This window comes from Xiphias gladius, chromosome 1 (assembly GCF_016859285.1).
Source record: "Xiphias gladius isolate SHS-SW01 ecotype Sanya breed wild chromosome 1, ASM1685928v1, whole genome shotgun sequence".
In the NCBI taxonomy this organism is placed as follows: domain Eukaryota; kingdom Metazoa; phylum Chordata; class Actinopteri; order Istiophoriformes; family Xiphiidae; genus Xiphias; species Xiphias gladius.
In genome coordinates, this window is record NC_053400.1 from 30,470,618 (window position 1) to 30,496,611 (window position 25,994).

The 25,994-nt window shown below is 41.9% G+C and overlaps 1 protein-coding gene across 1 annotated transcript in view; it reads right to left on the reverse strand.

The window, feature by feature from the left end:
• Nucleotides 1–25,994, reverse strand: part of LOC120795795 (protein kinase C-binding protein NELL1-like) — a 240,812-nt gene that overhangs the window by 127,157 nt on the left and 87,661 nt on the right. The window contains exons 10-12 of the mRNA XM_040137971.1: nt 25,590–25,663; nt 20,700–20,799; nt 17,314–17,442 (exon numbers count right to left, since the gene is read on the reverse strand). Of these exons, the coding sequence (XP_039993905.1) occupies nt 17,314–17,442; nt 20,700–20,799; nt 25,590–25,663 (303 nt within the window). The remainder of the gene's footprint in view (nt 1–17,313; nt 17,443–20,699; nt 20,800–25,589; nt 25,664–25,994) is intronic.

Genomic DNA, 25,994 nt, shown 5'->3' on the forward strand with positions numbered 1-25,994 from the left:
GTCAAAGATAATCATATTACTGAACATTTCACTTCGTTATCACTTCGGAGAAGGTGCTCTGTAGACATGATTCAAATAACCGTGTGGCACACTGGCACTGTTAAAAAAAAAAACATGACATTTTTCATCATAAAACATTCATCATCATCTGGTAATTTTCGAGACTTTTTTCAGATTTTTGGTGCAGAACTCACTGAAATAATTATTGCCACTATTGTCTGTCAACCTAAAATGTACACAGATATTAAACATTTTCAGGGAATGTTCCTGTGAAATTTAATCAATTTCATGACTGATTTACTCTAAAGAAATTAAAAATCTACTTTTCTGTTTATTTATTCAACAATTCAACTGCATCACACTAGCATGCTTTTTGAAATTTCAGTATTTGCTTGACTATAATGTCATGCACAATCATCAGTTCTTTACCGTCTTATAAACAGTTTAAACGGTAGAAAATTTGCAGGCCTGCACGAAACGTTTTAATGATTTGCAAGAGGTTAAAGACGAGAGGACTGGAAGGCTGTCATACATTCTGCTGCTGCTCTGTCAGTGTTGATATCTACGCGAGTTCTCATGTAAAAGTGTGAAACTGAGGGCTGCTCTCAACCTCTCTATTTAGCATTGTAGCGATATTGGCCAGGGTCAGTCTTGGTGTATACTGTACACACTCAAGACCAAATTACTGTAGAAACAGAATGGCCTTAGTAGATTAATGTTGCCCCTGACATTTTGTCCATAAATGAGATAAAGTGTGCATGTTCCCTTTAGTAATAAAATGCAAAATGGACAGGGATAAGTAACGCTAAGCAGGGACCATGCATAAACGAAAGGCTGAGTGAACCCTGAACCGATCCAGCTCTGGTCTGATTGAAGCCGTACGTGAACACAAGCATTAGCAGCCGGGTAGAGCTACGGTGAGGTTCTTCCTATGATTAATAGCCTGATAACTCCCTTCGCAGAGGCTTTGCAGGCAGAGCAGCCCCTCGGGTGGGGCGATTTGATTTGAGCATCCCTCTGTGATTATACTGTATATCCTGTGTCTGCAGATAAGAGTGTTTAAACTTCTGCCAATCACAACCACAGACATTATTTGGTTTTCCTCTGAACGTTATATATTGGGAGCAATTCTGCAGGTGGCTGCACTGAATCTCATATCTCAGTCCATAAAGCAGGAGCTCCAGGAAGGCAAACTTTTGTTTCCATTTCACAGGAGATTAATAATTTTCAGCAAGGTAGAGTGAGCTCTGTCTCTGAGAAAATTTAATGACCACAGACAAAACAGACCATGTTTTTTGTGTTAATATCACATTGCTCATTCAATCTTTTCACTGCATTTTGACTTATTTGCTTACGTTTCCATATCATGGAACATTTTCAGCGGTGGCACTGAAAGCCCAGAGGCTAATGGTTCATAAAGTTCGATCTCTTCCTTTTGCCTAGCGCATGCTGGGGTAGGCTCCAAACTCTCAACCCTACTGAATAACAGTAGGCAGGCAAAGACAATGAATGACTGCATAAGAATGACTTACATCTGAAAGCCAGGCAAAGTGATGTAAGGTCATTTTACCCACGCGGGTGTAGGTGTGACCATTGTGCCTCATTAAAATAAATGGGTGGCACTGACACCTCACAGGAAGAAGGACTTGACACGACTTAGGACTGATAACAGATCAAAAAGCAGTGGGTTTGTTTATGCAACAACAACAACAACACAGGTCCATCATGTTGTTGTTTTATTAAAATTTACTGTTCTGCATTTGTGGTTTAAATGGATATTAAAAAGGAGACATGCAAAGGTGGATAAGGAGACTTAAAAAGGCCAGAAACCTGCCCGCGAAATTTTAATCTCTAGTCCTACTATTGATACTAACCAGTGCTCTGTCCAACCAGTCTTAATGAAAGCTGTTCATATGTTGGAGCAGTTATAAGGTTTATGCTTCGCCAATTAGTGACACTCCCTACGGCAAATTCAGCCCCAAGAGTTCCTGGAGTATATTAACGCTACAAATAAAGCATTTTTGGGACATTTTGGTGGAGCAGGAGCTATGGCCCACGGACAAGTTATTCCCTGTTTACTCTGGACAAAACTGTGGTAAAGTTCCTGAGTCCCTAAATGTTCCTGCATTCCTGAAAAAGTTCCTGGGGTCAACAGGTCCCTGTACTAAATTATTGACTTTTTCAAGGTGCAGCTGGCACTTTTCCCAGTGGGTGCTGGCTTAATCCCCCTATAACCTTGAAATGCTGAAAAAAAAGGTACAGAAAATTTATGGACGGATAGAATAATTTTAGAATTAAACAATTTACAGCGTTGTACTTTCTGCAAAACGTAACATATAAGTTACGACATTTCAAGTTAAGCAGTGAAGTAGATTATCAAACTTGTGTGGCAACATTTTTCATCAGGAGCAACGAGTGGCACAAACCTCTCAACACATTATTCATTGTGTCAACCTGATCACTGACCCCAAAGCTCGGCCAATCAGACGGACAGCATATGCCCTAACAATGCTATGTGCCCTGTCATTATGGTAATCGTGCTGCGTGTCAACACCCTGCTGCTGCACTCTGACAGGCTAAAGCTTTGTCACATCATTACACACCATTACAGCTCTTAATGAATTCAACAGCTCCCAAGCAGAGGATACCTTCTCTGCTGTCCAACTCATTAAATGATCTAACATGTGAATAACCAGTGGCTCAATTATCAAGTCACTCATCTGTCCGCGCGTCCGCTCACCTCCGCCGCACGCAGCCACACTGACACTCAGTCGCAACGTCGGCTTGTTACTGCGCATGTTGGAGAGGTCCTGATTAAGGTTACAGCAATTTAGCTCCATGCCAATATTGGCTTTTTTTTTTTTTTTATCAGATATTTAGTCGTGCTGCCTAATGCCAATGTAATTGAGGTTCTTTGGGTTAAAACCTAATTACCTCATGGTTTGCTTTAGCATGAAAACTTTTACTTACGAAAACACTGAACAGAATACATGCACTGGTCAGTCTTGCAGTTCGCTCGACGCGGTCAGCTCAGACCTAGCACACTGAAAAAGACCAACAAGTTATGATAGCACAATGGCTAGCTAGCTTGTTTTCTGAGTGCATTTCACCTTATGTTTGCATTAACATTTATCAATTTGGTAGACGCCTATGTCCAAAGCGAAGCACAAATGAGGTACAAACCAAGCCAAAGTAGATCAAGGCGAAGTCTTCGAGAGAAAGCACCTGGATACTCAGTTCCGTGCTCCACCAAGCTTGCAGGTAAAGGAAGTTTGAAAAAGAGCTTGAGTAGGACCACGAGACAGAAAGGACATATCAAGTGAGTAAGTACTAAGAGGTAGGGATTTTTGAAGACAGAAAGGCAATATGGGATATGGCCAATTTAGCACTGTAAAATGCATTATATCCACTGGTTATGCTTCGTCGTAGCATTTCAGCAAGTCATAACACCAGCATTGTCGTACGGGGGGGCATAACGATATGGATTTGCTACATTTGTGTGGGTCACAAAGATAAACAGCATACCTGGGAAATGTGTCTCATTAACTGGCAAAGTCACAGCTACCGGTGGTATTTACCTACTGAGAGGGGGCGTCCATGAGTCACTAAATCTAAACTATTGGAAATACAGTATGGCAAAACTGGACTGAACCCAAAAGTGTTCACAGGAAGTGTATCCAGCAAGTGTCTGCCAAAAGAATTAATGTAATGTACTGCGCAACTTCCATTGGTGAATGTGCATAACTGTGTGGGTGTGGAGCCAACTTTTGCTTGAAGAAGACATTTGGCATAAGTACAAAAATATGTATACGTATTTTGCAATGTCATTGAAATAATACAGAAAATGAGCAACGCCAGTGCGCGTGTTGTGCGGGTCTGTGCAGTTCTTAGGTGTGCTCATCATCCATCAGAGGAGTTACACACTTGTCATTGGGAGTTCCTCTCCCCTCACTGCAGGACGTTCATCACATGAAGGTCAACCCAAAATCCACCAGCTGCTCTTTATTAGCACTCAACCTTTCAGTTCCGCCATCTGCCAGCTAAAGAAATGAATGTTTAAAGCCTTTTGGGAGGAATTGTGTAGATAAACAGAAGACACAGGTTTGTGCTTCTTCACTTGGGACAACCTTCCACTGACAACATTCACACAGTAAGCTCAACACTTGCCATTACATCCTTAACCTCTCTATTTACACCATGTTCTGTCATTTTGGATTTATTGGAAAAACAAGCTGAAGGCTAGATGATGAGTCTATTCATTAATTAGCCCCCTGGTGGTAAATATAAGAAGGGCTAGTGGGCGTATATGACGATAGTGATATTTCTCACTAGGCCACCAGATATTGCACAAATGCATGAACACAGGTGGAAAACAAAGTCATTCCAATATTAAGAGTCCAAGGTTATCAGCTAAATACAGTCTAATACATCATCACCGCCTGCAAAATGTTAAACGTTAAAGCATGATGGGATTTCTAACATGATTTGTAAAGGAGGAGGAGGCCGGCCTCCAATAATGCTATTTAGAGCAGTAGTAAGCCATTAATACGACTAAGGCCATGCCTTATCAGACAGCAGTTCTCATACACTCGTATACACACACACAATCACAAAAACAAAGAGCTCTCCCTTGATTCAAGAGATGCTTTTACCCCTAAAGCGTAACACGTGAATACAAAGACGGCCAATTTTCCTTTGAACTACCAAATAGCAGATGGTTCTCCACTTGCATATACCTGCTTCTTCTGGACTCCATTAGAGGCCAAGACTCATGCTATGCAATGAGGGAAACCCAGATTTCCCTGAATTATACAGTAAATGATAAGAGTGCATCTCGCAGAGCTTTGATCGATGTAAACCTTGAATAGATCGATGAGCTCTTCCTCACCACGCTGGCAGCCTGAACTGCTGCACCCGGGCTAAAATACACTCCTCAAAGACAGCCACAATTGATGTGCTTTGGGCAACAGGTGCAGAAAGCTGAAGCCCTTTGTACTTTGAGCATCTGTATTATAGCTGGGAGCGCTTGGCAGATATTTTTGGGGGAAGCACTAGATGAGGCTCCTGCTGTTGCTATGAGACTTTTGAAAACCCCTCTGAAGCCAGGCACAGTTGAGTTGGAAGTTGTATTCGTAACTTCTTGCACTCTGTGCTGTTGACACGAAAACATGCCAGGCTTTTGAAGCTGGATACATATAGCTGTATACCTATACAATGTCAACGATGAGAATAATACAAGAATGCTGCAAGGGGAACAAGAACATGAAGCACTTACAACAGGCAAGCAAAAGCACACAAACGCACTTGGACCCATATTCACTTCAGCTGCTGACAGAAGAGGACACATTATCCAGAAGATGGAGACAGACAGGGGACAGAAAGACTGAAGGATATCAGCCTTTTGACCATTTAGTTCTGCAAAAGTAGGGTTTCCGCTTGCCTTACAAATTAGCAACGTTCATCTACATCTTATACAGTTCAGTGTACACAAAGAAGCATTATCTTGAGGATTTGGTGATTTATACCAAAAGACATCTAAACATCAAAGTAAAACCGGCCTAGGTTTGGTTGGAAAATTTCTCTGTCATCTCAGTGACATTAAAGTATTGTTTCTTCAGCATTTCCATGACGACATTCCCGAAATGCCATTGAAATTTAATGCAGAAATGTGTCAAAGCTGCACTCTCTCTTACAGCTGCAGGATCCTGGCTTCATAAAAATCTCAGATCCCAAAAGAGCCATTAAAAGGGCCCTGACTTCTTCCTGAAAATGCAAGAAGAAAGTAATTTCACAAGAAATTACAGCCTCAGTTTTTGTGATGTGTGTTTTAATAGTGATTTTTAGAATAAACGTTTCATTATTGAGATATTAAAGCTAAAAGACCATTATATTGGGGGAATGTTTTTGCATGGAGGGGTGGCATGACGAATTCTTTTCTTCTCTAAATGATACATATGAGGAAAGAATCTGCAGTGTGTTTTTCAAGAGTGAAACATTTTTCAAAGGAAAACACTCGACACTCACTGCGATAACATTCAGTTAGATCAACTGACCTTCACTCCTGTGCATGTATTTTATTTATACGCATGATGTGAGTGTGGCATCATCCCTACTTCCTTATAAAGTCACAGCTCATCTTGGTCGCACTGGAGCATTAAATTACTGCTGTGACAGATACGACAAAAGGTTGTTGGCGGGTTTAATTGCCAGTGGTTAAATATGGTGCGAATGTACGGTGGCCTGGCAGAACGTTTTGGTCATAAACCACTCTGAGCTGTCGTGCTTTGTGGAGCCAAGCAGAAAATCACCACTCCAAGGAAAAATCCTTGACATGAACTCTGACAGCCGAAATCAATCCCCGGAGAAAGCTAAACTTCAGGATAAATTCAGAGTCTTGGCATACAAACTATCTCATTTCATCAAAAAAGGGACAACTGAGCCAAAATATCCATTCATCGGTTGATATACTGTATACTTGGGCAGAACAGAAACATTTTGTAGTTTACAGTAGTGATACCTTCTTTCTCTCACAGCCATTGCATTCACTCTAAATTGGATTGGAAACTAATCTTGTCTTTCAAAAAGCCTTGCCAGGTCAGTAACTTTGTGCAAGACAGTAATTTCGTCCAATGACAGTCAGTCATCTGAGTTTGTCTTATTCACTAGTCTGTGTGTGTGTGTGTGTGTGTGTGTGTGTGTGTGTGTGTGTGTGTGTGTGTGTGTGTGTGTGTGTGTAAAAGGCCAAGGACAATGTCTGAGCTAAGTGGAGATGACTGATGTCCTCGCAGTCATAATTGTGTCATTACCACCCTGTGGAACATGATCATTAGTCCCCGCGGTCTCTGCTGTAATTAATGGATTGGGGTTAACTGAATGGAAGACTGAGGAGGAGCGTCTGCCTGCATGCAGACTTGACCGCAGCCATAGCTTCACCTTTCAGCCAAAAGACTCACGACATGACCTCAAGTGATCTTTCAGTATCCCAAACATCAACTGCACACCAGTCACATTTCTCAATGGGTTTTTTTTTTTCAAGCACTTTGTCAACTCAGAAAGTCAGGAAATATATCAGGCAACCAAAGTAATTTCAACCCGTGTTTGCGTTCAGGTAGCAATATGTCACTGGTTAATATATCACATAAACTGGATCAATATAAAAGCCACTGCAAAGTTTACATAATGGAAATCAGGCACACACTTTGTTCTTGTTAGCATTCCGGATATGTTGTTATTCACTATAACCACCTATTAATCTTAGGTTATTTAAATTTGTATTTTTACGAGTAAGCTGGTACACTCCCAAGTGAGATATCATAACTCATACTTTGAACTCTTTAAATTCAAGCACAGCTTCCTGGCGGTAAACTGAAATTCTCATCTTTGTGAGTTGTTGAGGATCCCAACTCACAAAACACCGTTATGGGTTGGGACCCTCAAGTTTAGGTCTTGGTGAGGCTAGACTGTCACACTGAGGAAGGATTTGGAGGACCAGTCAGTCGGGTCGCAGTCATGTAAGTCCTTGGAAACCAGCCATTTCTCTCATCCAGCCGCAAACTGCAACTGCAGCTAGAGTTTACAACTAATTAGAGCGTTAGTGTCTTGTTTAGAGTGTGTCCATGCATCTGAGAGCACAATTGAAAAGTCAAAGCCCTAAGTCCTTTTTAAAATACGAGCACGTCTGTAACTGTGAGATGAGTTTATACAGTTTGTTTTTGTAAAGATGAGGGCTCAGACAATCTTGCGTTTTATTGAAACGTAGCTCCTCTAAGAAAAGATTACAGCGATATGATCTTTGCCTTAATTAACAAAGACTTTTTCTCAACAGCAAGATAAAAATAAATGAATAAATAACAGATTAGGACGATAACCTGCTTTATTATGTGATAGAGAGAAAAACTATTTTGTCCTCCCTTGTCTGAGAGCTGAGTAATTACCTGTTACTGAAAATCACTTTGGCAATCTGATGATTTATCACAATCTAGGTAATATGAAAATAAGGAATAGTAAAATGTCCTACCACAGAACCATGTTAATGAAATAAAAGAGGCCTGTAGGTTTTCTGCAATCACTCCCACTGGGTACTTTGAGAAAGTAAGTTTTTCAGGCTTTCATGGGAGCTTTCAGGCTCAATTCCACTGGAAATTTAAACACTTTAGCCCATAGACCATGCAGAGCAGCAAGCCAACAAGCCCTCTGGCTTGAGGATTACCACCCCATTCCCCTACAGCTCAGAAATAGTTAGGAAATTGAACGGGAATAAGCAGGGATAAATAACCGTATGAGGACTGAGGCAAGGGAAAAGAGCCATGCCAAGGACAGCGTTGGCAGCGTTGGAACACATGCAGTCAGTGTAGTGCAGATGGCAGAGATGGATGCCACCCAGAAGAGAGTTTGAGAAGTGGGACAGGGAGGGAGGGGGGGGGGGACTCAGAGGAGCAGCAGAGCAGCAGTATACACAAACAATCACACACACACACACACACACAAAGTACACTGTCGCTCAGCAAAATGACTGTAATTCATTACAGGTCTTTCACTGACCTTTTACCAGAGTGCTCACCCACTGTGACTCCAGCAGACCTCTGCCAGTGTTACACAGCGGGCCGAGTCAATCCACCCGCTGCCCACAGAGAAGCTATCCTCACACTCTAGACTTTTAGCACCATGGACAGAGCTTGGCTAGCAGCACTGCCTCTCTTTCCACTGCTGTCCTTTCATTATCTCTGTCTGAACAGTGAAAAGAGGGTTCTGTTGTTATTTTTTACCCGTCGGTCTGTTTACTTTTTTTATTCGTAGGCAAGATGGTTTTCTGTGATGATGTTCCATTTTATTTTAACTAGGATCTTATTTTTGTAATTTTGGCCATTGGTAACATACTCGAAAAGTTAACGTTTAATAGTGGCATCGCTACGTTGCTAAGTGGAGTAAGTCAAAGTTGAAGTTGAAAGTTTAAAGGAACAGCGCAAAATTTTGGGAAATACACTTATTAACTTCCTGGCAGACAGTTAAATAAGAAGATTGATGCCACACTCATTTCTGTACTTTAAATGGCCAGAAGCCAGTGAGCTTAAAACCGGAAACAGGCGGAAACTGTTTGCCTACCTCTGTCAAATGGTAAAATGTGCCTGCCAGCACCTCTAAAGCACAAATGAACATGCTGCAACTAATTTGTTTTAAAAACAAAAAAAAAAAAAAAAAGATTAAGTCTTAAAAACAAAAACAAAAACAATTTTTGGTTAGAAGTAACTTCCCGGAGTATTCGTTGGTTGCCTGGCGACTGACCGGAATAAAAGTTACAAATAAAGGTTAAAAATCAAATCAAATTTGCATATTTTGTTGCCATTTGACACAGCCAGGGTAGAACTTTTCCCCCGTGTCCAGTCTTCGTGCTAACTGACGCCAAGCGGCTGCTAGCTGTAGCCTTAGGTCCCAGCTGCTAACCCCGACTCGACCCCCCCTCTTTCTACACTGTTCAGAACTGAGGAGGAGCAGACACTGTTGCTCAGGCGTTCTCCGTCATTACATCTCTGTTTCTAACACGTCGGGGGCAGAGTTCCCACAGAGTACCTGGATTGATTCACAGAAGTACAAACACGGCCAATTGCTCTAATGCCACTGAGCGAGGGCCAATTCGGGCAGCAGCACAAACCAGTGCCACGAGAGACAGACTCACACCAGTGCTCCCATCATTGCAGACTGAATAAGGACAAATGGGGATTATCTAAACTGCTCCCAATCAATAAGTCACTTTCTTTTGCATTAGGCCTCTCAGCATTAGGCCATTAATAGCACTGACCTGACACTGAAGTGGTCAGTGATATAGAATTAGTAAAACCTTGTACATGTACCATGTACCTTGAAATACATGTGTATTTCCATGTTTCTCTGGCTCTTGGTGTTGTTATGTGTGACCAGACTCAGTGGTTAATGTAGGAGGTACCTAAGGTAGGTAGGAGCTGTCAGTTTTAGCGGATTAGCTGTAGCATAAGGGCAGGTGCTGCACTCCGGGTGGAGACACATCATGTTTTCTTGAGCTTATCAGAAAAACCCAGGACGGGTAACACACACACAAACACACTTGCAATTACACACACCTTCATCCCTACTGAGCAAGCTCTGCAGGCATGTGCTGCCCTTGATTGGCTCATTTCCAACCTCTGTGGATATGATTCCTGCAGGTTTGCACTCCCAGGGATCCGTCTGTTTTTCTGCGTTTTATCTGCAGCCTCCAACCACCATAAATCTCCCGGCCCATGTAGGTGTGTCACTCAGTGTATCCGTCTTTCACACCCAGAAGCCAAATGCCCCGCTCGTCTTAGTTCATTTGCAAACATGCGATAACAGCAAATCTATAGGTCTCAGCAACGTGGAGAGGCACGACGGGTAAAACGCTGCACAAATGACTTCCTAAATCATCAGTCCCAGGGGATATGGGATACGGACACAATGCCATCGGCTGTGGCCATCTCAGCAAACAGGGCTCACGACATCAGGACGCGCTCGCATCGGTAGCACCTGGTGAAACAGCTACCGAAGCCTGCCACCATCCTAATACAAAGGAGGTGAGATGAATTTAAGCTGTGGGGCCCACAGGTTTGAAAAAATGAGTACTAGACTCAGCTATGAACTGTTTTCACTTTTTTTTTTTACTGAGGAAACGAACCCTGTCAAAAAGGTCCACGGTGATGTCTGTGTATGATCAAGAGACCACGACACCGTGTCTGGAAATATTTTTCTGTTGAACTTTTCAAATACAAGCCTTCAATGCTTTTCAGTATCCCAAACAAAAGTCCATTCACCTTCATTTTACTGTGGTGGAGGTACACAAATCTCATGGTGTTCAAATTGTGAGCAAAAGATCTACAAGTTGACGGTGAAATCTTATATTTTCTTATCCTAGATATGAAATCTTATCAAGCACAATACGAATTAGGATGTTAAAAGGGTTTCAAAGTAACTGGTATTTGTTTTTCTTAGTAAGATGTTCAATCTTTTTGTTTTTCAAATACTGTAGATTCAAAGGGATTTCTTTCGAGGGGTTAACAAAAACAAGACTCATACAGCAGTAAAAACATCAGTGAATCATCGCACACAGAGGCCTGTGCCAAAAGTCTTCATAAGTTCTTATTATTCAAATCACAAGTGCAACAAGATGTTTCGACACAGGCTGCATCGGGTTTGCCTTGCAAACTATATACTGTAAACTGCTTATTTAAGGATCAGACAAATCTTAATATGGGCAAGATAAAATCAACACTGCAAAAATCTTACATTTAGATTGTAAATCAAGTTGGGCTTAAGACATATTGCTGCACTAGTATTGTGAAAAGTGACACTTGATTTTACGAACTTGTTCAAAGAAATCTTATCATGTGACTTTTTTGTTTGATTTCTGAGAGAAATCTGCTACTGTTCTGCAATTTTTTTTTTCTTTTTTGTGAAGGGTAGTACAACTTGTATGCATTCAGTTTGGGATTTTTGCACTTTCTTGTCTGCCTTTTGTGACCAGCAAGTGCACAACGGACAAAACATTGATTGCAGCAATTAAAACCAATACCCACTCTATCGAATTTATGTAAAACACTGCATGGATGCGGATTGATGTGGCTGCATCCATTGGTAGCACTGATAGTTGGCTCTGAAGTGATTTTATCGAGAATTTTTTTTATTTTTTTTAATTATTTTTATTTTTATTTTAAGACTTTGACTGACTGATTGCCTCATGCACCACCCAGAATTTACCAGTGCGTCAACCACAATGTCTGAAGTGTGTTCAAAAGGCTCCAGTTGCAATAACTGTGATGCTATTAGCACCGAAGTCATGGAATTTTATCAGGGAGTGGTAGAAGCCAAACAGAGAGGGAGCAAAGAAGAGGAGCAGAGCTGAAATCTGCTGTGGTGTCAGCGGAGATTGACTGGATATCAGGGACTCCATAAAGTGCCTCCCCAGAGCCTGTTAGCTAAGGGGACACATCAGAGTCAGTCCCTGAACCCAGGGAGTTCAGCTGCTCCGGAGCTAAATGAAAGCGAGCTGAACAAACAGAAATAGCCCAGTTAGGTTTTGATGTGTCGGCCTCACACTGGGCTCTAATCTTATTACCCGTAGCAGAAAAAAAAAAAAAAAACGGTTGGTGGGCCAAATAAAAGTGCAGAAGAATGCAGCCCTAGCTGGTGATTGACAGAAACGTGACGTAAATGGGGAGCCATAACGTAAATTTGATTGAATGCATGTTAATTGGGCCCAAATTAAACTTAGCAATTGTACTCCAAACAAAATACACAGCTGGTGTAGTGGTAAAACAAATTCCAGCTTTATAACTAAAACAAGAGTGAGTGAGTGTATCAATTCCACATAACAGCTGCTGAAGAGTTACAGGGCACAACAGGATCTAATGCTGCCATTAATGTTGGTAGAGTGACCAGTGAGGGTTCTTAACAGCAGGAGAATTCTCTACAACAACCTCCTGAGGCTATTCCATTGGAAATGGGCTTCAACTCTGCATACATGAAAATACTTGAATCCACTCGAGGGTCTTACTAACTGCTCTGACTCTTCCCTAATGTGCTCACCCATAAACATTTCCAAGGACGTGCCACCGTGATGGAGCCTTTAATATGAAACATGGAGGAGGACGGAGGTGCACAGAAGAGGCAAAAAAAAAAAAAAAAAAGCTTCCTGCAGAGCGGGAGGGCATTTGGTTATATTGCAGAAAAAGGTCAATATAAAGATGAGAACAAATGCAATGAAAGAATGATATGCACTATTTTGGTTGCACTTTGGTTCAACATTACACCCATGCTGGGATTTCACCCACCACGGGAAAAGATAACAGAGCAGCCTCTGTTGTAACAACCGGCCAATTGGGAGGAGGGTCCCTGCAGCACTCAGCTAGGAAACAGGGAATTATGTTGTTTGTCCTTGGCTGATGCAACTATTTTCAACATCAGCAAGTCTAGCACTTCATTTGGAGCTTCATTGTGAGTGGGTTCAAACCCACGGTGCTTCAACAGTTCAGGACATTTTTTTGGGCTGTGACCTCTTTCCGGGTCAGGTGGTGTGACACTGACCTGGAAGGAGAACGCAACCCCTGAGATGTAGTCAGTGCTTTTTTAAAATCAATGGTAATTAGTACTTGGTGCTACACTGGTGCCACAGCGTTCACCGTGGTGCCGCCTCATCTTTTATCCCAAGCTACTGATAGTTCTGTTTCATGACATACTAATACTGTAGATGGGCTCAGATACATATATGCTATAAGTAGGTAGTGGGAAGTCTCAGTGATCTGTAACAAAACACTTGGCCCATGACAAAACATTACACCACAATGAAATCAGTTCAGATGTCCCTTCAGTTTTTTATTTGTTTACCTTAGTGAACAATATGATCATTTTTACCATGGCAACTACTTGTTTCTTATTGGCTAAAATATAATCATATATCAGAATATCTTAAACCTACTGTAGTGGCGGATAGCCATTTAACCAGTGTTCTCAACCAGCATTTGAGTGTATAGCAGAACTGCAGGTAACCATGCCAACAGTGCTGATGCTTCCAGCTACTTTACCAGTTATAGATCACTGGTGAGACAAGCCTAACCTAAACAAGTTCACCTGCTTACAAAAAAAGCCTTTAAATATGGATGAAGACGTATATGCAGTCTATTTTCATTTTAGGTGTTAAGGGGCCAAGGTATAAGATAACTCTGAGATGTCCTGATATAAAACATAACAGACTCCGTTGAGGAAATGCCACTCCATCTCACCTCCACCTTGTTCTATATTATTTTATTTGTTTATTTTCGCAGCAGGGTATCTTGTTGTGTATTATCACTCACACGAGACATCTCGTTTCGCAGCATGGCGTTCCCTCTGAATCGTGCACGATTAACTGCGGATTAAGATACATCTCTCACAAAAGGTAAAATGTACATTTATCGTTTCCTATATAAACAGTATATATAAACTGATATATTACAGTACAGTGAAGTCGTATCCATGAAGTCACAACTTTTCAGGGAAGTGAGAGAAACAGCTTTGAGCAACTGAGGTTAGAAAGTGGGATACTTGAGCTGAAGATAAAACACGGCAGTCACCAACACTGCAGTAACATGCCTCTTATAATATTTATTCTGTGTATATTCTGTCTAATGTATTCATCATGTTCCTAGAGTCCAATGGATATGAAAGAAGGCGACGCAAATCTAAAGGTCTTTCAGGTAACTGTGGGGAGAACATGACCTTTGGTGCAAACAGCCATTTCAGAGTCCAGAAGGACTGGTGCCTTGCCTACTGTGCTTCATGTTTCCATGCTGTCGCTGAGGCAGAGCCAGCAAGCCAGCAGTTATCTTTGTTGGAGCCTTTGAGTTGTAGAGTGTTGACAAGACCAAACAACCTCAATCACTGCTTTCTCCCAGGCTTCTTCCAGGATAAGAAAGTGTTTCCCAAGCACGAGAGAGGAGGAGCAGCTGTCTGAACATCCAGTATGCAGAGCGATGCCTCCAACTGGACTCATCTCTTAAATCTAGAAAGATGTCAGCCTATATGCAGTAATACATCTTTAATGGAGAAAATAAACACACAGGCGTTGGTGGGCAGGCTAGCGAGGCAAAAAACATCATTAGTGTCTGCCCGTGTTTGTGTTTCCACACGTGTGCATATTCTGCATATGCATGCGCTTGCTGGTTTCTCTGAGATTAGGCAGATGGCTTTGAATATTAACACATTCACCACATTCTCTTGCTGGGTATTGAAATCACTCCTCTGTCATACATGCTGCAGCAGACAGACAATATGCTGCAGATTCATTGACTTCTAGCGCACAAGAAAAGCGTTTTTCATCAAAAATCGAACCCCTTCTTCTCAGTGTCATAAATCAGTCAAATAGGAGCACACACACACATTGTGCACATACTGCTGGAATCAACTCAACTTACTCTTCTCAGTGAACTCTCTCTCTCTCTCTCTCCCTTCAGTTGTGGATAAATGTTCAAATCCATTCAGAAATCCTCCATGCAAGAAGATGCCAAATGTAGTGACTATGCAATACATTTGTAAACAAAGACAGTAGAAACCGAGCAAAATTAGCCTAGGGTTTAGAAAAATCATATATTAATCCAAGGTTAAGATATCTGTGATTTTTCAAGTAAAAAAAAACACTCCAGAAATAAACTATCAAGGGTGGACAAAAGTCTTACTTATGCTTACATGGAGAAAAAAAGATCGATGTAACATCTCACAACAGATGAGATACTTCCTACGTTACTTATCCAAAATTTGGACACACGGAGGCAAATATCTCAACAAAAAAACCCCATTGCAATTAGGTATACAGCTGAAAGAGGGGGAGAGAATAATTATGGCAACATGAGGTGACTGAACTCAAGACAGAAGGCCCAGGCTGGGCTCTTTCAAATCCTCAGGTAGCTCCTCAAACAGACCTCTGATTTCAAAGTAAATAATCTCACATTCAATCATTCAGCTGCACATTAAAACATTTATGAGGATATAATGGTCATGTTTAATGAAATCTTAGAGACAAGGCCAGACTCAATCTCCTGTTTACAAAATACAACAGGACGAAATGAATTTGCTCTGGAAAACATCTGTTGGGATACCAACAGCCGTCAGACTGCTGGGCTTTGTTTATAACTCAAATGACAACATACAAAGACGTGATCACCCCAGTCTGCTGTGGGAGACATGTTATCCTAAGCCAATTTAAGTTGGAGGTGAGAGTGAAGCCATGTCAAATATCACCATACTGTACAGCAGGGTTCCAGCTAATCCTTTTACAAAAGAAGTTTGAGCTGCCTTAAGGGAGCAACCCCAAACACGGATAATGCCACTATAGCCAATAGAGCCGTGGCTCCACAATTTAAAAAGTTGATCTAACAACCAGCGTTTCCCAGCCCTAACTCATATGGTGTGGGACTGTTGTGGATTGGAGTGGAGCTCTGGGTAAACCTCTTTACCATGCAGATCAAACAGAAGCAACAGACCAGAGGGCTTGTGGCTAACCAAGCCTTCAGTGTGTTTGGTGTATTCAGTCTGCTGTGGCTGCGACCCAAAGACAACTGCACCGAGCATCAAGCAAATCCTTCAATCCGCCGTCTGCCGCTCCCAAGCCTCTTAATCAAGTAAGGCCATTAACTCTATCACAATTACTCCGGTTCTCAAGCACACACTGACTGGGGCTTTTACTCTGTCAAGTCCAACAATCAGCACACCAGAAGCTCAGTGAGACTGTTAGTAGTGACTGAGTTTTTCCAAGGAGGCTGGGATCCTGATCAGATTTTATGTCTCAAAGTTCAGATTATAGGCTTTCCAGGAAAAGTGAAGACCACTCTACAGACCAGGATTCAATTCCCAAATACAACAAAAGCTTTTCTGCTGCAAGTTGGGTTCTTTCTAATGCAAAAAAAAAACCATTTTTCTGGTCCACATTTGCATATTATTTTTCTTCTATGTTTTACTTTCCAACAAAAAAGCTCTTGAATGGGATTCTTTTCAGCATCTGCCTCTGAACTCTCGATTATATCACATTATTTTTATTTGGCAGCCTTTTTTTTTTTTTTTTTTTTTTTTTTTAGGAGCAGCTTAAAATAAGTGCATTCAGCTTTCAAGGGACCAAGACCTAGAACTTTATGTCAAGCTTCACTGATCACACTACGGCAAAGCTCATCACTGCATTACCATTAGCTGATATTGTAACTTTGACGAGTGTGTAAATTTTTATATTCACACTGGTATTAAATGAAACAAATGGCTGACAGGAGGTAGAAAATCAATATTAAACTCTGAGGTATTGTTTGTAAAATAACCAGCAGTAACGTTAATTATCATTAATGGACTAAATATGCAAAGGTCCTTTAACCAATGGTCCTAAAGTCCTTCAACAAAACTATTTAAGTTGCCTTAACTGAACCTTACTCTGACCTCTTACCAACCTTAACCATTGGTAACATTTTCGCACAAGTCTTTCACAGATCTTGCTCTTTTCTCAGAATTCACAAATCCCCATGCTTTGTGCAACCCCCCGTGCCATGAACAAGGTTCAGGCCCCGGTTCACAGCTGACTACAGTGCTTTGGCAGAACAAGCCGGTCATCATCGCCTCGTACACTCGGTTTGTTAATATGAGCTCATTAGAAGTCTCTGGTCCAGAGCCTGCATTTACGCAATCCTAAGAAAAGAAGAATGAACTAACGCTGACACACTGCCACCCATACTGCTTTTAATATCCTGGGCTTACAGATATAATGAGTCAGTGGCATGAGCCCCGAGTCCGACTGAGCTGGTTAAGGTACAGTCCTACCTTCACAGTAGGTAGAGTCCCCGTGGATGGAAGCATAGCCGCTCTTGCATTCACACTCTGCTTTAGTATTCCGGTTTTTACACTCAGAGTTTTCTCCACAAATGAGTCCCTCTGCGCAGAAGTCATAACCTGAAAGACAGGACCAAAGGGAGACCTTGATTTACTTTTGTCTTAACATTTGCTCACTCAAGACAATGAAAAACTGAAAAGCAGACACACACATAACTTTACACAGATAAAAGCAGACAAATGCACAAATGCGTAGCCTTGTTCCTGTCACCCCACAATACTGTGGATGACAAGAGGTCTGATGTATAAAGTTTACGTTTGCAGTAGGTTTGGTGGAATTATAAAGGTGTGTCCCATGAAATCATACGCACACACAAACATTACACACAGAAAAAAAACACATTCACACACAAAACATGTTGCTCATGTATCAACATCTCAGCGGATGTCATCCATCCAGCCAAACAGAGTGAAAGATTCCCCATTGTGTTCCTCTGGTATTTGGTGTTGACGTTTCAAGTAAACGTGTGTCGAGGTGCTGATTTTAAAGGTGTGGTGTAGAAACAAGGTGCTGCAACACTAACTGACTCACTACAAGAGTCCTCACTTTAGCCAGCCAACAAATTTCAACACCGGACCTTCATCGTGGGGTTTTACAGGACAGGTGACAGCCCTGCCTTTATTTAGACCACAAGATGGCTGACTCTTTATCAGTTAGCCAATGAGGACTAGACACACACGCGGCCAGCCCCGTGCATGATGCTGTACCTCCAACACAGAAATTTCAAAATAAAAGGCACAAAAAAAAAATGTATATAAAAATAAAAAAGATTGTGTATAAATGTATATAAAAAAGACTACTTCTGCATGAGCCTTGAAGCTACGAGGAGGTATGGGAAGTGGTGTGTCTAGCTCCGATGTGGAGACATCATGATTGTGGGGAACATAGTGGACATATGGATAAACCAACCAAATGAAATGAAATTAACCAAATGAAAATGTGTTTTGGAATAAATATAATGCCGCCTGAAATATTTTTTTATTTTAAAAAAATGAGGAAATGTTTTTAATGAATTAATCAGGCAAGGAGCAAAAATGTTGATACAGAGCATATCAGTAAAATGTTCACTGACAATGTATTACATCTGTTTTCAGTGGAAATATCCAATCTTGTTATTTAAAGTCCATCTTTAGCAACTCGAGAATTATTAAATATTTATCCAGTTATGTTTAGGCACACACTGTTGGTTGGGGGAAGACCACGGTCTTGGTGCAGACAAATGGCCGCAGTGACTTGGCGCACAGACACAATGCGTGTACTGACATTGAACCCAAAACCATAATCTTTTCCTAACCTTGACCCCAGTGTTTTTGGTTGCCTTGACGTAAGCACACACGTGACTCAAGATTCAGTCCCCAGACTCTGGTCTCAAACTCACGCACTTTTTTTTGTTACCCAGCAGGTACCGCTACCGGGGAATCAAAGCATGAGACTCCGTGGTCCTGGACAGGGACTTTGCCCCAGCACCAGCCGGATGCCACGGCATCAATCTTTCTCAAATTTGAACTAAGCTAGACCGAGATCCTGCGTGTGCACAGAAATGTGTCATGACAGACAGACAGACAGACAGACAGGTGAACTGAGAATCAGTGTGACAGATAAAAAGGTAGACAGACAGACAGGGAGAGACATTTGTCTCCTGCTCAGTACGTATGTGCTGATGTAGCCCATCATGTCCTGTAATGAGTGACAGACTGGCTGCACATAAAAGCCGTAAGAGACGGGGAGTCTGGGAGCCATTACTGAGGAGCTGTATCGGCTTTATTCTTCCTCTCAGCCCACAGAATGGTGTGTACATGTTTAAGGTCTGACTGCACAAGGGTTAAAACACATGTGAGTGTGCTTATGGTAAAGTACAGTCCTGCTCCAAACGCAGACACCGCAAAAATATTCTCCCAGTTGTGTTTGTGATTTGTCATAGTCAGAGTTTTGATTGGCAATACGTAGAAATCAGTCCCTCATTGTAGAATAACAAAAAAAAAAATCTACTTCAGTGAAACAGAGGAGTCGATCACTGTGACAATTGTGTAATTACCAATTTAACAAAGCCAGCATGACTCAGAAGACTGAACAGCGAGGCATAAGTAAATTTCTGAGTGATGGCAAAGTACCGAGTCGCACAGTAGAGAAGAGGTCTGGAGATGATTTGGAAATAATGAGCGGCTTTGAGAGAGGGAGAGAGAGAGAGAGAGAGAGAGAGAGAGGGAGAGAGAGAGAGAGAGAGAGAGAGAGAGAGAGAGAGAGGAGAGAGAGGGAGAGAGAGAGAGAGAGAGAGCGAGAGAGAGAGTTGTAGGGAAGAGAGAGAGGAGAGAGAGAGAGAGAGAGAGAGAGAGAGAGAGAGAGAGAGAGAGCGAGAGAGAGAGAGAGAGAGAGAGAGAGAGAGAGAGAGAGAGAGAGAGAGAGAGAGAGAGAGAGTTGTAGGGAAGAGGAGCTGTGACTCTAATCTTTGTTAGTTCTTACAGTCTAAACTCTTTGCTTGCCCACTCTTCTCTTCTCTTTCTGGTGTCCTTTCCTTTATACTCCATACCTTTCTTCCTCTCCCCTCTCTCACCTTCATCTCGTCTTCTCCTTTCCTCTCTTCTTTTTTCAACACAGTGAGTCTAAGCTTTATTCTTCCTTAAAAATGATCCTTTCCTCTCCTGCCCTCTCTTTATCCTTCTCCTTTCCTTTACTGTTCTCCCAACAAAAGTCTTATCCTCTCCTCCTCTCCTCTCATGTGCTTTATACTCTTTGCATTCCCTCTCCCTTCGCTCCTTCCTTATCCTTTTCTTTTCAACATAGCAGGTCTAAGACTTTATTTCTTTGCCTTCTCACTCCCTCCTCCTCTCCTTGCCGTCTTCTCCTTTACGCTCATAACCTTTTCTTTTCGCCATCCCCTTCCCCTACTCTAAACTTGTCTTTTCCATCCCTTTTCATCTTCCTCTCCTCTGAATATGGTGAATCTAAGGCATGGTGCTTATCTTACCTAAACGAGAGTGCAATTTCCTTCACTCAGATCCTGCCCCGAGTTTCTTTCATTATGTCTCTATAGCTGTCAGCCTCCTACGGTTTGTTTATTCAACGTATTTACTGAATTACCGGTGGCTATTTACCCTGTAGTACCTCCCTGCCAAAGCAGCAGGGTTCAGGCAAATTGGCATAGCAGGTGCCTTACAGCAGACAGGCCAATCTGCTCTGATAGGTATCCCAGCAAAGAAGCATTCACACTGGGTTGAAAGGGAGAAAAACAGTTATTGCAGAGGCAGAGCCTGAATCAGCATCCGGCAGACTGGCTGTGTCTAGTGCTCAGAAAATGAATGGCAGGGGGAGGACATACCTCTGCAAACATTGCAGCATCTGCCATCTGGTAAGATATGTTCACTAACGGTGCAGTTGATCTCTGGACAAGTTTCTGTGACTTTCACCATCAGGCCATTCTGGAAGGACAGGACAGAAGCAAACCATAACAGTTTCAGTGCTGAGATACTCTGCGTTTGTTTGATTTGTTTGTTTTTTTTAAAACTATACAGGTTAATTATAGTATCTTTTCAAACCATTCATTTGTGAATGTTATGTTGGACACATGCACGTCCGTACAATTCTGAGCACATTTCACCCTTTGAATTATAAAAAAATATTAGAAAACATGTGTATGTGATGTTTAATAAAGTTAAAAAAAAAACATTACATATGGAGAACAGCAGAATTTGCATTTTCTACACACATTGCAATACGAGCGGCCCAGGGTTTAAACACACCTGACATTAGTGGTCTTTGACTGACCCTGCAGTTTGCACAAAAAACCTGAAGGCCAACCCAGGTTGGGTCCGACGTGTCCTAAATCTGATCAGTCTGAGAGCAAAAAAATCCACCTCTCTTTCTACGAATGTCTTACTGGTGTTAATGTACTGAATGTGACCTAATCTAAACTAGCCACGCTAAGGCATGTCCTGGCTGAGACAGGGTTATTTTTCCGTCTTCGTTTCAATCTCGGGGAGTTGGAGTAAGGTTTTATCTAGATAAACTGACGTGGTCTGTAAAAGTACTATTTTACTGCAAAAAAATTACCTCTTTTTTAACAGAATAAGGTTAAATTCAGCGTTAGACATAGCGAACGTTGTGGCACCTGCGAGTCACATAATGGCCCGTCTCTGAAAGCTGAGACGAATCAGTCAGTCGTTATTTGAGGGTCTTTTAATTGCATTCAGGAAAATGTTTGAAATAATCAAACTTCCGTGTTTGACAACGCCGCAAATCAAGACAAATGTAACCCTGCTTAATGTTTTGGGTTTAACAAATATTTTCAAAGCTCTCTTACCTCACATAAAGGTCTGCGTGTAGAGCTACATTTTGCCAGTCTGAACATCACAAAAGGTGAGAACGACACCGCTTTTGAAATGTATTAAATCACACTGACAGTTAAAAGAATGTTTTCAAATATTAAAAAAAAACAGGGTATTTTAAAATACTCCGTACAGACTGAGAGAGGCTGCCATGACAACAGAGAAGGTGGAATGTAAAGGCTGTTCGTGCTTCTCACATTCAAAAGGCGGGCATGAATACAGATAGCAAGTAAGGTGCACATACACGCCACAAAAGAAGGGAAACAAAGGTAGATAACACTCAGTGCCATCTTCCCCTGGGCCCTCGAAACAAACAGCAGACACACAGCAGCAGCAGCAGCAGCAGCAGCAGCAGCAGCAGCAGCAGCAGCCCCCCCAGCCTGGCTGGTATGTCAGAGCTCCAGTGGTCTCCGCGGTGCCTCTCACAGTCCGAAGTGTCGACTCCAATCCCAAAGATAAGTTCCTCCTTCGCGACTTCCTTCAATGCTGTGCTTTTTCGAGGAACTACATTAACAGCTTCCTCGTGTCATTTTTTAATACTATGCTTTGCACTGTGAGCCTTTTATCAGTCACGTTCACTTTCTCATTAACTAATGAGTGTTTTCATCTTAATTTAATCAGTCTTTCAGTTAGTTCACTAAAGCTGCACTAATCTGAATTTTTTTTTTTACACTAACAGTGTGTTACACGCTCTCCCCTTTGCTCTTCTCTTACTTCAGGTATTCCTGGTTTGTGATGAGTGTATGGCCCCGCCCACTATAGTCTACTTAAAGTAGGTCAAAGGAGAAGGCGCTCGCTCCCTCCTACACGAAGCAGCTCTCCAGCTACTTGCTTTTCTTTCGTGTTGGTTTCTTTTGAGCATGAAGGTCTGGTAGTCCAGTTGTCGCGGTTTTTTGTTTAAGTTTAGTGACCTCTGTCTTTGGGGTCCAACCCCCTTTGCGAGGCTGGCCCAGAGGCCCGCTAAGTCCACTCTCATCAATGCTGCTTCTGTCAGTAGAAGGCAGGTGTATCTGATGAAAGAGCTCTGATAAAACCCACCTAAGCTACCTGTCCAGCACTACACAGCAGACAGACGAAGTTAGAGCACCTAGCTGCCTAGTCTGAAAGAGCCGTATAGATATTTTTCTCAGGATTTGTTGGAGACCGAATCATCACTAAAAAGGAGAATGGAGGCTAACGTTGCTCTGCGTCTGCTCAGAGTGTAAATAAACAAATGTTTGCTCACGTTATCCACGACAACTCTATTAGAAGATGTGTCAGAATGTTGTTTTGCTGCCCCCCACTGGTAGAGTACTTCTGATGGCAGCTTTAAAAATGCTAAAAAAAAATACTTTAAAATGCCCATCACGAGTTCCGAGCGCCCAAGGTGATGTATTCAAATTTCTTGTTTTGTCCGAAAAACCTAAAGATATTGTAGGAAAAGCAAGAAGCAGGCAGTCCTCACATCTGGGAAGTACATACATGGTATGTTTGCCTACTACTTTTATCGAACAAACAATTTTTCTTTTGATCAACTAATCCACTTCCCGACTAGTATTTTTACTCTGTCATGTCAGGCAGCCATGATGAGACCATTGCTGCCATTAGCGAAGTAGATCTCCACTGCACAGCAGAGTATAACTCTGCAGGATTCTTTCATTCATTAATCCTGGAAGAGGAACTGACTCGTTTCGCTGAGTTCTGGTGGGCAGCCATCCTCTTTCCCATCCTCATTTTGAATTCTTATCATTGCCACCAAGTTAAAAGAAACACTCTGGTTTTTTTTCTCAAAGAGACGACTGACAACAGATTCACCTCCAGCGTTTCAGTCAGTCGGGGGTATCTGAGAGGCAACAACAGCAGAGGTCGAGGGGAAAATCAACTGGCTAGAATAAAGGAGAGAGATCTGTTTCACCTAGCGTTTGTGTTTGGGGCATGTTCATTTTTTGACAATGTTTTCTTTTTTTAAAAAGGACCTACTATCCCACTGAAACACTGTAATCTTGATGAGATGCTATTCCACATCTGTATGCAAGAGATGGTTTCATTCTGAGAAGACAAAAAAAAAAAAAACCCACTGAGTGTTCCACCTTCCCCCGGCAAGCTGCAATTTGCCCAGCAGCCAGCCAGCCAGCCACTTAACTGCTGATACTTGATGAAATTAGCCCATTAACGCAGCCTGCAGAATAAGGCGTTCAGGTTACTGAAAGAGCTTCAAAAGCCAGCCTAATCATAAATGAAAACACCGCTCTAATTTCAGACTAATGTTTGACATGTGGGGATACAGCCACTCTGCCAGACACAGCTCTACCTCGGTGTCCACTAGTACAAACAGCACCAGGGTTCGGACAGGTTTTAAACAAAGTGCTATTTTTACCATCTTATCTGAATCGGTGTCTTCAAGCGTTACTTGGATTTATGTTGGTATCAGGTGACTCAACGGCAAACAATGTGCCCATGCAGTCACAAATGTTCTGTTCCAACGTGGGAAGTAGTGTGTGGAGGCTGGAGTAGTGGCTAGTCGTGCAACGAAGGCTGACTTTCCTGCTGGAGGCTGAAGTTGGGATGTTCTGAAGTAAAATAAGACAGAGGCTGTACAAGCAAATAAAAAAATCCTTTTATTGAATGTCTGTTCTCAGAGTTAAAGCCTACGGTACCTTACAGGGAGAAAACTCTAGTTTATGTGTAAGTACAAAAGCACAACATTCTCCAGCTTTTGGTGGTATTATTTTTGAGTTGCTGAGTGTTATTTGTCCACAGAGCGGACCTGGCTCCGAGCTGAAACAAATGGTTGCCTAGAAGGTAGCTAACTAAAATATGCCCTGGAAAATGTAAGTAAAAATGCAGCGTACGCAGAGTTTTGTAGTCAGTGGCCTACAAGATGCAAAAAGCACTATTACAAACCTTTAAAATCAACTCAAACGGCTTAGCTGTGGACCGAAATGATGTGATTCAGTTCACACACCATGCCATCTAAAAATAGTTTAATGTAGCCCTCTCTGTTCCTATTTCTCTGGCTTATTCTCTCCGAATGTCAATGCATATATTCATTGCTGCTTTTCTCACTTCAGACCTCTCCCGCTGCGAGAGGTGAGAGGACAGATGGTCAGGAGATGAGAGGTTACGACATCGAAATCAGGACTAACCATGGACATGCAGAACCCACCCCAAAATACACACGGTCATGTTCGCGTACTTACACACACACACACACACACACACACACACACACGCTGACACATAGAGCTGAGATTTATGGGCTGTCAAGGACCAAAGCACTGACACTAGAGATCCCCCGAAAGCCTCAAAATAAAACATTTTTGGGTCCCTTCTAAAAATAATTTGTTGACAAATTATTTAGCAGCCTTCACATCTAAGCATAAAGGATGGCTGTAATTGCTTGAAACAAAGCTCGCAAACAATTTAATGATGTTTTGGGGTCTCTTGGGGGCTAATAATATGTGCCAGCAATTCACTGTTTGGTTCTTTGTAAGCAATTACATGCATAAAATGCTAGTTTTCCCCTTAAAAGATGGTTTCTCTCTTTAAAGATAAACGGCCTCTGAGTAAAGATAGCTCACCTCTGTTCTATGCTGAACTGAAATAATGCCTTTAATTATAATCCATGCAGTGATCAAACTCCAATTCAAATCAGGCCTTTGTGTTGCCGTGTTCATAAGTTATTCTAATTACCTGGCTATCGTGCCATTAGAGAGGAGAAAAAAGGCAGACTGAACAGATTGGGAGAGGGAGGGAAAACTAATAAGGCCTGCTGGCTAATTGAATAACACACCGAGCAGTCCACCACACACACGATCATTACACATCTACACTGAAAGACGTGCTGCATGGTGATCCGAGTGCAGAGCAGAGGCTAAAAGCTGTACAAACATAGAAAGGGTTACCTTGCACTCCCTGCAGCTTCTGGATAAGAACTGCTGGCCTTCGGAAAAGGTCTGGCCCAAGTAGGTACATTTTGCTATGGAAAGAGAGAACATAACTGCTTCAATATCACACTGTTAAGGTAAGTACAGTAACTATGAAATACCAGAAATGAAATATTTCCTCAGCTAATATCAGCTCCTTGGGTACTTTCAACAATTGTGAAAAACGCTTTTGAGATTGCCTGTGGAAATAAAAAAAAAATTATAAAAAAAAAGACTTCAGCATGAGGTTCTGAATTCTGTGGGAAACAAACTTGTTCTTGGCTAGCGCGCATAGATGGAGAGGAAAATTTAACTGCGCATTAAGAATACAACAGAGAGGACCCTTCCGCATATTCCTCTGGCAATAAAGCAGAAATAGAAAAT